Source organism: Copadichromis virginalis, linkage group LG4 (genome assembly GCF_057382275.1).
Source record: "Copadichromis virginalis isolate Kocher_CV1m ecotype Utaka linkage group LG4, C_Virginalis_male_GT1.1, whole genome shotgun sequence".
In the NCBI taxonomy this organism is placed as follows: domain Eukaryota; kingdom Metazoa; phylum Chordata; class Actinopteri; order Cichliformes; family Cichlidae; genus Copadichromis; species Copadichromis virginalis.
In genome coordinates, this window is record NC_140621.1 from 26,427,818 (window position 1) to 26,438,767 (window position 10,950).

The window sequence follows — 10,950 nt, forward strand, 5'->3', positions numbered from 1 at the left end:
TATTTCGTTTGTACATCAGCTGTCTCACAGAACAGTATAAAAGAACAGTGTGTAGGCCTATATATTTTTCTATATATGAACAAAGCTTACAAGACTCTCAAAGAGTTACTTTTATTTACTAATATGACCATATATTCTGAAAAAAGGGGAAATAAAATGAACAACTTGAGGTATATGCTTCATATATCGCATTTATTATCAGCATTTTGAGTCACACTTTAAAAACAGTCCTCTGTAGCTCTCTAGTAGTACTGTTTTCTGAGGGAGGACACCATTTAAAAATTAAAAGAATAGGCTCATTTATAGGTTGCACTACAAGATACACCCACCATTTAACTCTTCTGCTACACCCTGATATAATTACAAATGTTGGAAAAGGAAAAAACAACAAAGTGAAGAATATGCCCATTGTTTTATTTATTTAAGCCTCCTTAAGACATGATTAAAAAAACTGAGTATGTGACGGTCCTCTGCAGCTCTCTAGTAGTACTGCTTTCTGAGGGAGGACACCACCACTGCCAGGAACTTCTGAAAAGCTGCGTGTACCTCAGGAGTGAAGGCTTTACCCAGCTGGGAAGCAACCACAATGGTCAGGCAGTGACCCAGGAGCTGTAACACAACACAACATGCATGAGATATCATGAACATGCTAAATAAATACATAAATATCAATAGAAGCCAGTACCATCAGTTCAGCATTGCCTACCATGAAATTGTCAGGGTCCACCTGCAGTTTCTCAGAGTGCAGCGCGCTCAGCTCTGCATATGTGGCCTTGATGTTGTTCATGTCCTTCACGGCTTTTTCCAGAGCTTCCATGATGACTTTTCCATGAGACGCAACCCTTGGATTTGATGTGATGGCAGCAGCATTGTAGAGGTTTCCAAATCCACCGAAATACCTCTGAGTCCAGGGGTAGACAATCAGACACCTGCGGAAACAGACAATTTTAAATAGCTCACAATTATTAAAGAAGAGTCATATATAGAGTCATATAAACTTGCACATTCTTTAAGGGAGTGAATATCAGAAACATGGTCATACCTGGAAAAAGCTGCTTGCCCAACGACCGCATAGTCGATCTTGGAGAAGATGTCCTGGATCGTGGTGCGCTCAAAGTCTGTCCACACAACCATTTTGCTTTGTTGAGTTTTTCACTTGTCCTGTTAGTCAGCAGGTCACGGCGTGCAGCTTTTAAAGGTCTGTTTCGCTCCACCCACAGATATGCAGTTGGGTGGAGTTAGACAGTGGGATGTGCCAGTGTGGGGTTTGGCAGGACTATATTCACTTCACCATCAAACTGAATCAAAGAAAATGATTCAGTTTTTTCATTATCATTGAATCATAAATTAAATTCTAAATTATTTTCATTCGTCACTCTCAAAATCTGCGAATTTAGCCTCTGACCACTCAGATAGCTAATTGTGTCTACTCAGGTATACATGTGAGCCTCATTAGCTTTTATTATTTTATGTCCTGTTTTTTACATTTCACTGCAATGAAGGATCACCTCTGTCTAAACAGGAAATCTCAACTTTTGAGCTCTTTTGTGAACAAAAAAAGAAAAAAGTAAAAATAAACCCACAGATATCCAGGAAACATTTACTGCTCTCAGGGTGGATCCACCTGTTGGAAGTTTAGATAAGGCAGAAACAAACGTCATCCTCAAACCTTAGTCATCGTAAGTTTTAACTGCCTGAACAAACGGCAGTTAACTGCAGAATTTCAATTTGGAGTAATGACTCCTTGGCAATCTACATGTCTATATTTAAATCATAAATTTGAAGTGAAATTACATCAAATTTTGCTTGAATGAATTAGACCACCATCCAAATCTGGGTCCAAAATCTCCTGTGTAAAAAGCAAAATAAGAATGTTTAATCCACTGTTAAGATTGCAGCTGTCAAAATATAAAAAATTAGCTCATGCTTGAAAAGAAAATGCCTTGTTATAAAAATCCTCTGATATCATTAATTAATTGTTTTCCATTCTGATATCTGTTTGCAACATAAATAAATACGGGATTCACTAATGTCTCACCTTAAAAACTGAACTGTCTATCAAAGTTGATTATTTTAGATGATAAACAATTATTTTAATAAACAGTCAAAGTTAAAAATACAGTTTTCATTTGTTAATGTAACCCATGAGCCAAAAACATTGCAATTTTAGGTATTTATGAAAAAGTATTATATTTCATGATTTTCTATTTTATTTTTAAAATATGTACACACACACACGCACACACTCACACACACAGATATACATATTTAGTATACACATTCAGTAATGCGCAAATACTCTTATATTGTACATATATTTATTCGTATAATTGTCAGATTTACCCGCTCTTATATTTTGCTTGTTATTATGTTATTGTATTTTTGCTTGTGAAGCTCGCACGCAAGAATTTCACTCGCATGTACTGTACCAGTGTACCTGCACATGTGATGTGACAATAAAACTGATTTGATTTTGTTGTCTAGAAATACATTTTCCTTTTCCACTCTTTGGTTTAGTTTTATTTCTTTATTGTGTGCACTAACTTTATAGGTGAACACCATTTAAAACTCTTTTTCTTCAGTAGTTTTCAAAGCTATGTTGGGCCTGTCCAAGAGCCTGTTGCTATCTCTGAGGTGTGTCGGGTGTGTCCGTTTACTGTTCTACATATAAAAGCCTAAAGCTTATCTAGTGGTCAAGACAACTTCAAACAGAAATCCAACAGGCAAGATGACCAGTCTTTCTGCTAAGGACAAGGACACAGTCAAAGCCTTTTGGGCTAATGTGGCTGGAAAGGAGGAACAAATCGGCTGTGATGCTGTCTCCAGGTAAATATGGATTATGACTTATAATCTGGACCCAAATGGACTGCTTTAACGTGCTCCTTTTTTTAAAATATATGTACTGTTAACTCACCTTACATTTTTACCCAGGATGCTGACAGTGTACCCTCAGACCAAGACTTACTTCTCCCACTGGAAGGACCTGCGCCCCGGCTCTGCCCCGGTGAAGAAGCACGGAGCAACCGTGATGACTGCAGTTACTGATGCTGTCAGCAAAATTGATGATCTCACCGGTGGTCTTCTCAGCCTCAGTGAGCTGCACGCCTTCACTCTGAGAGTGGACCCTGCTAACTTCAAGGTACTGACATACAATAAATTCTGAAAGTGGTCCTGATTTCGTTGTGTTTTTTTTTAATGAAGGTTTAGTTGCAGTTTCTTTGTTTCTAAGCTTAATGTACATTTAATGTTTAACTTCTTGTAGCAGTACTGAATACTGAATCGCAGTATTCAAATAAACAGAAATAAATAACCCTGGCATGCATTTTCTAACAGCATGGCATTTTTTTTTAAAAATGTGATCTTCATCTTTTCACAGGTTCTTGCTCACAACCTCCTCGTGGTCCTGGCCACCGTGTTTCCCAACGATTTCACTCCTGAGGTCCACGTGGCGATGGACAAGTTCCTGGCTGCCGTGGCTCGTGCATTGTCTGAGAAATATCGTTAAAGTGTACACAGGAACAGATGACTGACAGCAGCATGAGATTGAATTCTTACTGTCAAACTGAATTTGAATAAAAAAGGAAACAAATCCAATCAAACTGTTGTGGTTATTTTTGTGATCCAGTAAATGTTTTTTTTGTTTAGACAATAGATTAAAAGCATTACAAGTTTAGGTCAATGGCAGGTGAAGACAAGTCATCCTGAATGAATTCATTTGGGTCATGTAAACAACCACTTAAATTGTTGAGTATTTATAATTTTTTTCTGTCTGTTTTAATTTTATTTTACAGTCAAACTCTGCAGTGAACTTTTTCTCCTAAACATGACTAGTCTATAGTTATTAGTAGGAAATTATTAGTTATTAATTATACATCATCACATTTCCAAAGTCAGAAAAAAATTGTATTTGTTGAACAAAAAATTTTACAAACAATTATTTTAAAAAAAAAATCTCTAGTAAGTGGAGAGGAACAGCAATGGTCCTCTGTCCTAAGACTTGGTATCTAAGGGGATAGGGTTTCTTAAGCAATGTGTGATGGCTGCATGCAACCACACAATTGAAATACTTGGGTAATATTCATTTGATCTTTTTGTCTTACGTTTACATTGTGCTCTAAAGCTTCTGTGATCATAAGTTAACCAATTTAATACTTTGAATTTACCTGTAATGCATGACAGCACTAAGCTATAGTCCAAACGGTGGCACAGACTCTGTTTTGCATTGTTTGTTGTTTTACATGAGTATGTGTTATATTAATTATATTTCTGTTCTTTTTGAGCTACCTGGCCTCTGCTCCAGTCCTGGTTTGGGTGGAAGAGGAGGCTGAGGGTGGAGCTGGTTTAAATGCAGAAGCCAATAAAATGGACTGGACCATCTATTGTGATCATGTAGGGGGGGGGATGGGGTTCTTCTTGAATGATGGTTAGCTGTTAACTCTTCAGTTTAGTCACCTTTGGTGTATATAACAGTTTATTCATTTGCTATATAACTAGAGCTGTTTCCCATTTGGGCAGGTCAGTTTGTTGAGTTATGTTTTGTGAAGTGAATTTTGTTAAGTTAACCTTTTTTACGGGCCCACCTGGTTCTTAAAAAAAGTTTTGTTTTGTCATTTTGAATTTTTGTAATCATTTGGTCCTTTCGGGGGTACAATAAAATCCATTTTTTTGAAGATTACATTTGTGCCTATGTGTTCTTGGCTGCTTGGTCCATGATACAATGACTCAAGCATGTAATGTCACTTCCATATTAGTTGGGACAAACATAAAAATTTAAAAAATGTGCAGTTTTGCCTTTGTACACCAACACACTGGATTGAAAACAAGAAAGTGCAGGCTTTCTCTCAGCTTTTTTTTTTTTTTAAAGAATGAATGCACTGACCAACTCAGAAACACCAGAACAAAAAAGGACAAGTGCATAATCACTGAATTATTTCAATGAAAACCAATTGTCACGACATGTAACTAAGCCAAAAACCTACTTGAAGAGGCTGGTGTATCACTGTCAGAGTCTTCAATTAAGAGATGTGTGCATGAATGGAAATAGAGTTTACAACAAACCACAGAATACAGTGACAGCCAGGGAGATGAGACTAGACTTTGCCAGAAAACATGTGAAAGATCCTGCACAGATCTGTAAGAAAAAATATAACATTTGGGAATTAATTTGGGAGAAGGAGAGAAGCAGCTCATGATGTGAAGCATGTGGAGAACGGGCGAGGCAGTGTTATGGCATGGGAATGAATGGCTGCCAATGGAAGTGGGTAGTCAGTGTTTATTGATGATGTGATTGCTGATAGAAGTATCTGGGTGAATTATGAAATTTACAGGACCATACTCTTGGCTCAGAATTTGTGAAATGCTGTAAAAAATTATCAGACTGTTTTTTGCAGTGCAAAAAAACATACTACAAAAATATTCCAAGAGTTTCTCAAGGCAAAGAAATTGGATGTTCACAGTCTCCAAGTCAATCACCTGATCTCTGTCCAACAGAGCATGCCTTTCCACAAATAAGCAGCAACTGGAGGCTACAGTCAAGGTCTATCAAAACAACTCAATAGAGGAAACAACATTTGGTGATTTACATGGGTTCTGGATTTCAGGCAGCAATTGGCTGCAGAGTCTTTTCATCCAAGCATTTAAAAATGGCTTTAATCCTTAAGCAGTCCATACAAGGTTTTTGCAAAGGACATTGTATTAAAACTTAAAGATAATAAAGCAAGTGAAAAAAAGAAAGGCACTGGGAACTTTCTGAAGTTGTTTAATATTTTATTTTTTTAAAAACGTATTGAGGCACAATTAATAACAGAGCATGTGACGGGCATCTGCAGCTCTTTAGTAGTACTGTCTTCTGAGGGAGGACACCACCACTGCCAGGAACTTCTGGAAAGCTGCATGAACCTCAGCAGTGAAGTTTTTACCCAACTGGGAAGCAACCACAATGGTCAAGCAGTCGCCCAGGAGCTGCAACACAGCACAACATGCTTTAGCAATCTTCATTGACACACACAAACATGCAATACTGGGAATCAGTGCCGTCAGTTCAGCATTGCCTACCATGAAATTGTCAGGGTCCACCTGCAGTTTCTCAGAGTGCAGCGCGCTCAGCTCTGCATATGTGGCCTTGATGTTGTCCATGTCCTTCACTGCTTTTTCCAGAGCTTCCATGATGACTTTTCCATGAGCAGCAACTTTTGGATTTGATGCAATAGCAGCAGCATTGTAGAGGTTTCCAAATTGACCAAAATACCTCTGAGTCCAGGGATAGACAGTCAAACACCTGAGGGAATGTGTAAATAATTGATTTGCTCTTAGTTTTAAAAGAGAAATCTACATTGTGTAATGCACAAAATATGCCAGCTTTTTTCATTGCACATAAAGATTCTACTTGAATAGCCCAAACTTCTAAAAATAAATTTACGTCAATATAAAAAAAAAACTATGTTTCACCTGGAAAAAGCTGCTTGCCCAACGACTGCATAGTTGATCTTGGAGAAGATGTCCTGGATTGTGGTGCGCTCAAAGTCTGTCCACACAACCATTTTGCTTTGTTGATTGTTGCTCTTGTGCTGTTAGTCAGCAGAGCCACAAAGTCACCTTTTAAAGAGTTCTTTTCACTCCACCCAAAGATATGAAATTGGGTGGAGTTGGAGAGTAGGAGTTGGCTAAACTGGTCAGTTTAACGATTCTGAGTTCAGCTTTGATTAACTGTCAAAATTAACCAAAAATCTGTTGGAAACTTTCATTATGGAATATCTTACAGACTACTTATTCTTCTATCTTGGGATAGGCTCCAGCCCTGAGTGACCCCTAACAGTTAAGAAAATTGGAAGTAAGATAATCAAAAATATTTTGCAGACCTGGATAGAAATAAAGAACTGGATGAAGTACAATGAGTATATCCTTTGGAAAATAATGAATTCTAAATTTCAGTGACAAAAAACTTCTTGTGCTTGTAAATAATACATGTTTTTTTGTTTGTTTGTTTTTTAAATGGACCAGATTCCACAGATTTTAATTTTAACATATGACCAAACCATAGCATTAAGGTCCTGCATTTGCCATTTGTACATGCGTTTAATAAATAAACTTGATAAAGAGTTTTCTTAAAGAGGAAAATGACAAGAAAAGAATGGTACACCCACACATCCTACAGGCCTTTATTGACTGGCTGTAAGTAGAAAAAAAATTTAATAACTTTGTCTCAGCTTTTGTTTTTTTCTGGTTATCCACAAAACCTTTTCTGTCATTCTCTTAAATATTTTCAGTATTTCTGCCATATTTTAAAACCTGTTTTTCATCCTCAAATTTCTACACCTGATGTTTAACTTTACCTCAATATATCAGTAGCAACTGTCCACTCTGAGCTACATTTGAGCTCCTGTGGAGAACAAACAGCTGCTGTAAAAATTTAAACTGCCCTGTGAGAGGATTCACCTGCTGAAGATTAGATAAGCCTTAAACTGACACGGTTTTTTGAAGTGAATGTCATTGACATAGATTTTGGTTGTAGTGTTGGTAAATGATAGCCTAAACAACAGTATTTAAATTTTAACCTACACATTAGAACATCCCTGGACTCTCTGTGTTCAATTATATCCGTGATAGCTGCTTTCCACATTAGGATTTGGATTTGGTTTTTGATTATCTGTTTGGAAACATAAATTAGCCGTTGACTTATTAGTCTAAATATAGCCATAAACATTTAGATGCATGTGTATGTACAGTAAATGTATCTATAAAGCCCTGCTATAAATCCAACTATCTGTCCAGACCCAAATTTGAAGCCAACAGCCTTTTTAAAGTTATAATCATGTACCCATTTTGCTTTTTCTCAAATTATTATTATTAAATACATAAATAGATAAAGAAATACAAACTAACAGGTGACTTGTCGTGAATTAAATGGTAATATTAGACTGATATAAATTCAAAAATTGGAAGGTTAGTGATTTGATTTAACTGGCTCTCACTGAAAATTTAAGTTTTAAAATATGCACATTCATTTAATGAAGATGTTTCTTAAGTGAAGCCAAAAAGAAGAAATGAATTCTGATTATCTTGTTAAGTTGTCTTGCCTTATAGAGTCTTTTGTTTGGTGTTTGTCTCACGGGAACTGTTACATATCATTTTGAACATGCCTAAATTCCAGTACCTTATCTGTGAGGTGGGTCGGGTGTGTGCATTTCCTGTTTCATATATAAGACCTCCACAGTTTGAGCTGAACACAACTCCAACAGCAACAACAGGCAAGATGACCAGTCTTTCTGCAAAGGACAAGAACACAGTCAAAGCCTTCTGGGCTAAAGTGGCTGGTAAGGAGGAACAAATTGGCTGTGATGCTGTCTCCAGGTAAATATGGCCCCACAATGCCTACAAAAACCTGCTCCTGCATTTCTGTCTCTTACCCGCTGGCTTGTTCTCTTACATTTTTATCCAGGATGCTGACAGTGTACCCTCAGACCAAGACTTACTTCTCCCACTGGAAGGACCTGCGCCCCGGCTCTGCCCCGGTGAAGAAGCACGGAGCAACCGTGATGGCTGCAGTTACTGATGCTGTCAGCAAAATTGACGATCTGACCGGAGCTCTTCTGAGCCTCAGTGGGCTGCACGCCTTCACTCTGAGAGTGGACCCTGCTAACTTCAAGGTACTGATCATTATTACTGTCATGTTTGTGGGGTGACATTATTTGAGGTCATCTACTTAATAAAAAGTTTGTGGTTCAGTGTAATCACTGAAGTGTGAATTTGTGTGAATGTTAGAGAGAAAAAAGCCTAGTCATAGAAAAAGAAGTACTTATATGAATGGGTCAATTAGGCAAGTTGTACGAAGTGCTTTGAATGCTCCAGTAGACTAGAAAAGCAATATATATACATCGGTCCATTTACTATGACAGCGTTTGCCAAATTAATTTTTCTGTACTATTGTGAACACTGATTGGACTACAAATTAAACTCACTCTAACTCAGCTTTCATTTGATCTTAGATAGATTACTGGTTGATCTGAAATGATGTTCTCTGGTTACAAATAAATAAATGAAAAGTCCATTCATTTCAGTGTGATCATCATCTTTCCACAGGTTCTGTCTCACAACCTCCTCGTGGTCCTGTCCACCATGTTCCCAGAGGACTTCACCCCTGAGGTCCATGTGGCTGTGGACAAGTTCCTGGCTGCTGTTGCTCTCGCCCTGTCTGAGAAATACAGATAAACTGCATTATGTGCTCGAGTACTCACTGACAGTTTCACATGTAATAAAAGATCCAATGCAATTAAACTCTCATGGTCGTTTGTGGTGATCATTTTTAAACAGTTGGATTATTATTGTAGCTTTTACCAGGAATGGGTTTTTTTCTCTTTATGGGCTAATTAAAGAAGAGTAGCGATTGATTTACTGAAAGCTTATATACACAACTTAAAAATAGAGCATGTGACGGTCCTCTGGAGCTAGTAGTACTGCCTTCTCAGGGAGGCTTGAGCTACAAAGACTCTCCTGGAAGCTGCACGGACCTCAGCAGTGAAGTATTGACCTAAACGAGCAGCAACTACAATGACCAGGCAGTCCCCCAGAACCAGCTATTCCTGTTTTATCGTCATTATTCCGAATTGCTTTCTTTTTCTTCTTCCTATTATTATTATTATTATTATTATTATTATTATTATCTTGGGTGGATGAATGGATGGAGTTTCGATGGGGGGGGGGGGGAATGAATTATTTTAACCACGCAGAAATACCATGACAGCTTACATAGGGTGTGACCTCGGTTGGCGTCTCACCCCGCCCCTGCTGAAGATTTTGAGTTCATGCGAAACACCTGTTACACTCGGTTGGCGTTTTGTGCTTCAACTTATTTTTAAAAATATATGAATGCATAAAAATAATAAAAAATAAAACTGACACAGATCTGTCACTATGGCTGCCACAGTGTCAGTGTCTACTGTCTGTCTACTGTTTACTATCATAGCCAAGTGCTAACAAAGGTAAACAGTTTTCGCAAGTTTTCCCAATCCCCACTAATGAGTGTTATCTTGTTTCAGGATACACAATACCTGCCATTATCCAAAGACACATCTGACCGGATGTGTCTCCTTTTCTCTTTTTTTCTAAACTGAGGACCTGATGGCTTTGACCTTTTCTTTTCCACCTTCCATCAGTAATTTTTGCGCTCTAATATAAATACCCAACCCCACAACATAAACTAATAGAGCTACACCTTGTATATGTTTTTTTTCTTGGATTTCACACAAACCAGGAATAAAAATTAATACATAATGGGCTTGGATTGACAATATTATGGAAGCAGCCCGGCCCTCCCCGTGAGACTTCAGCACAGCAGCATCAGCAGCAGGCGCACCTCACGCTCACTTTTTGGGTATATGTGTGTGATAGATTTTGGAAAACAAATTATAAGTCTGTATCATTTCAGGGATTTGGAGTCATTCTGATGGATTAATTGTGTTAGAAATTTTAATCACGTTAATCCTGAAGACGGCATTAACGTTGACAGCCGTAGTTTGTTGGTTTATTTTCGGTGCCCATGCAATCCCCAAAATGCGCTGGCATGACGTCGGGGCAGCATGGGTACGAGCAACTTTTTTGCCGATGCCATGATGCCACCCCCACCACAATGCTGCCCTGGGCAACCTCCCATGTCGCCCATATCAAAACCCGCCACTGGTAGCACCCCACCCGCACTGTGCATTGTCCAAAGACGAATCCCAATGATGGGGCAGGAATTCGCACGACTACTTGATTTTTGGGAATCAAAGTGTGTGCTATACACAGACTGATGAAATAATTAAGGCTACAGAACTACAGACTAATTTATAATACACACTAGTTCACATATATTCACTTCAACGTTGAGCGAGTCTTTAGTGCTCATGTGTATTTTATGACCTCTACCTGTTTCCCCTCAGAAAATTTGAAACAATGCTGACTCTCAGCCATCCT

At 38.1% G+C, this 10,950-nt stretch overlaps 4 protein-coding genes across 5 annotated transcripts; 2 read left to right on the top strand and 2 right to left on the bottom strand.

The window, feature by feature from the left end:
• Positions 1-361: 361 nt before the first annotated feature.
• On the bottom strand, positions 362-2,972 carry LOC146711646 (hemoglobin subunit beta-like). Of its 2 annotated transcripts, none has more exons than XM_085454567.1 (5): positions 2,915-2,972; positions 1,795-1,849; positions 1,043-1,624; positions 707-929; positions 362-609 (listed from the first exon to the last, which is right to left on the bottom strand). In XM_085454567.1, exons 3-5 carry the CDS (start codon positions 1,132-1,134, stop codon positions 481-483), a joined length of 444 nt encoding a protein of 147 aa, XP_085310693.1. In that variant the 5' UTR covers positions 1,135-1,624; positions 1,795-1,849; positions 2,915-2,972; the 3' UTR covers positions 362-480. The 2 variants fall into 2 exon arrangements, with proteins under 2 accessions (XP_085310693.1, XP_085310694.1); XM_085454568.1 differs by having other exon boundaries at positions 1,043-1,298; positions 1,584-1,624; positions 1,795-2,933.
• On the top strand, positions 2,688-3,525 carry LOC146711647 (hemoglobin embryonic subunit alpha-like). Its single transcript, XM_085454569.1, has 3 exons — positions 2,688-2,826; positions 2,932-3,139; positions 3,377-3,525. The coding sequence occupies exons 1-3, from the start codon at positions 2,729-2,731 to the stop codon at positions 3,503-3,505; spliced, it is 435 nt and encodes a 144-aa protein (XP_085310695.1). The 5' UTR covers positions 2,688-2,728; the 3' UTR covers positions 3,506-3,525.
• A 2,230-nt stretch (positions 3,526-5,755) lies between these two features.
• On the bottom strand, positions 5,756-8,214 carry LOC146711648 (hemoglobin subunit beta-like). The gene is made up of 4 exons (XM_085454566.1): positions 8,153-8,214; positions 6,448-6,566; positions 6,055-6,277; positions 5,756-5,961 (listed from the first exon to the last, which is right to left on the bottom strand). Exons 2-4 carry the CDS (start codon positions 6,537-6,539, stop codon positions 5,833-5,835), a joined length of 444 nt encoding a protein of 147 aa, XP_085310692.1. The 5' UTR covers positions 6,540-6,566; positions 8,153-8,214; the 3' UTR covers positions 5,756-5,832.
• A 37-nt stretch (positions 8,215-8,251) lies between these two features.
• Positions 8,252-9,210, top strand: LOC146711649 (hemoglobin embryonic subunit alpha-like). The gene is made up of 3 exons (XM_085454570.1): positions 8,252-8,349; positions 8,438-8,645; positions 9,079-9,210. Exons 1-3 carry the CDS (start codon positions 8,252-8,254, stop codon positions 9,205-9,207), a joined length of 435 nt encoding a protein of 144 aa, XP_085310696.1. The 3' UTR covers positions 9,208-9,210.
• Positions 9,211-10,950: the final 1,740 nt, after the last annotated feature.

Coding starts and splice junctions, on each gene's coding strand:
- LOC146711646 (XM_085454567.1), bottom strand. CDS start 1,134: ATGGTTGTGTGGACAGACTTTGAGCGCACCACGATCCAGGACATCTTC. Junction 930..1,042: donor GGGCAAGCAGCTTTTTCCAG/GTATGACCATGT, acceptor CTGTTTCCGCAG/GTGTCTGATTGTCTACCCCT. Junction 610..706: donor TGGACCCTGACAATTTCATG/GTAGGCAATGCT, acceptor GTTGTGTTACAG/CTCCTGGGTCACTGCCTGAC.
- LOC146711647 (XM_085454569.1), top strand. CDS start 2,729: ATGACCAGTCTTTCTGCTAAGGACAAGGACACAGTCAAAGCCTTTTGG. Junction 2,827..2,931: donor GGCTGTGATGCTGTCTCCAG/GTAAATATGGAT, acceptor ATTTTTACCCAG/GATGCTGACAGTGTACCCTC. Junction 3,140..3,376: donor TGGACCCTGCTAACTTCAAG/GTACTGACATAC, acceptor ATCTTTTCACAG/GTTCTTGCTCACAACCTCCT.
- LOC146711648 (XM_085454566.1), bottom strand. CDS start 6,539: ATGGTTGTGTGGACAGACTTTGAGCGCACCACAATCCAGGACATCTTC. Junction 6,278..6,447: donor GGGCAAGCAGCTTTTTCCAG/GTGAAACATAGT, acceptor ACATTCCCTCAG/GTGTTTGACTGTCTATCCCT. Junction 5,962..6,054: donor TGGACCCTGACAATTTCATG/GTAGGCAATGCT, acceptor GCTGTGTTGCAG/CTCCTGGGCGACTGCTTGAC.
- LOC146711649 (XM_085454570.1), top strand. CDS start 8,252: ATGACCAGTCTTTCTGCAAAGGACAAGAACACAGTCAAAGCCTTCTGG. Junction 8,350..8,437: donor GGCTGTGATGCTGTCTCCAG/GTAAATATGGCC, acceptor ATTTTTATCCAG/GATGCTGACAGTGTACCCTC. Junction 8,646..9,078: donor TGGACCCTGCTAACTTCAAG/GTACTGATCATT, acceptor ATCTTTCCACAG/GTTCTGTCTCACAACCTCCT.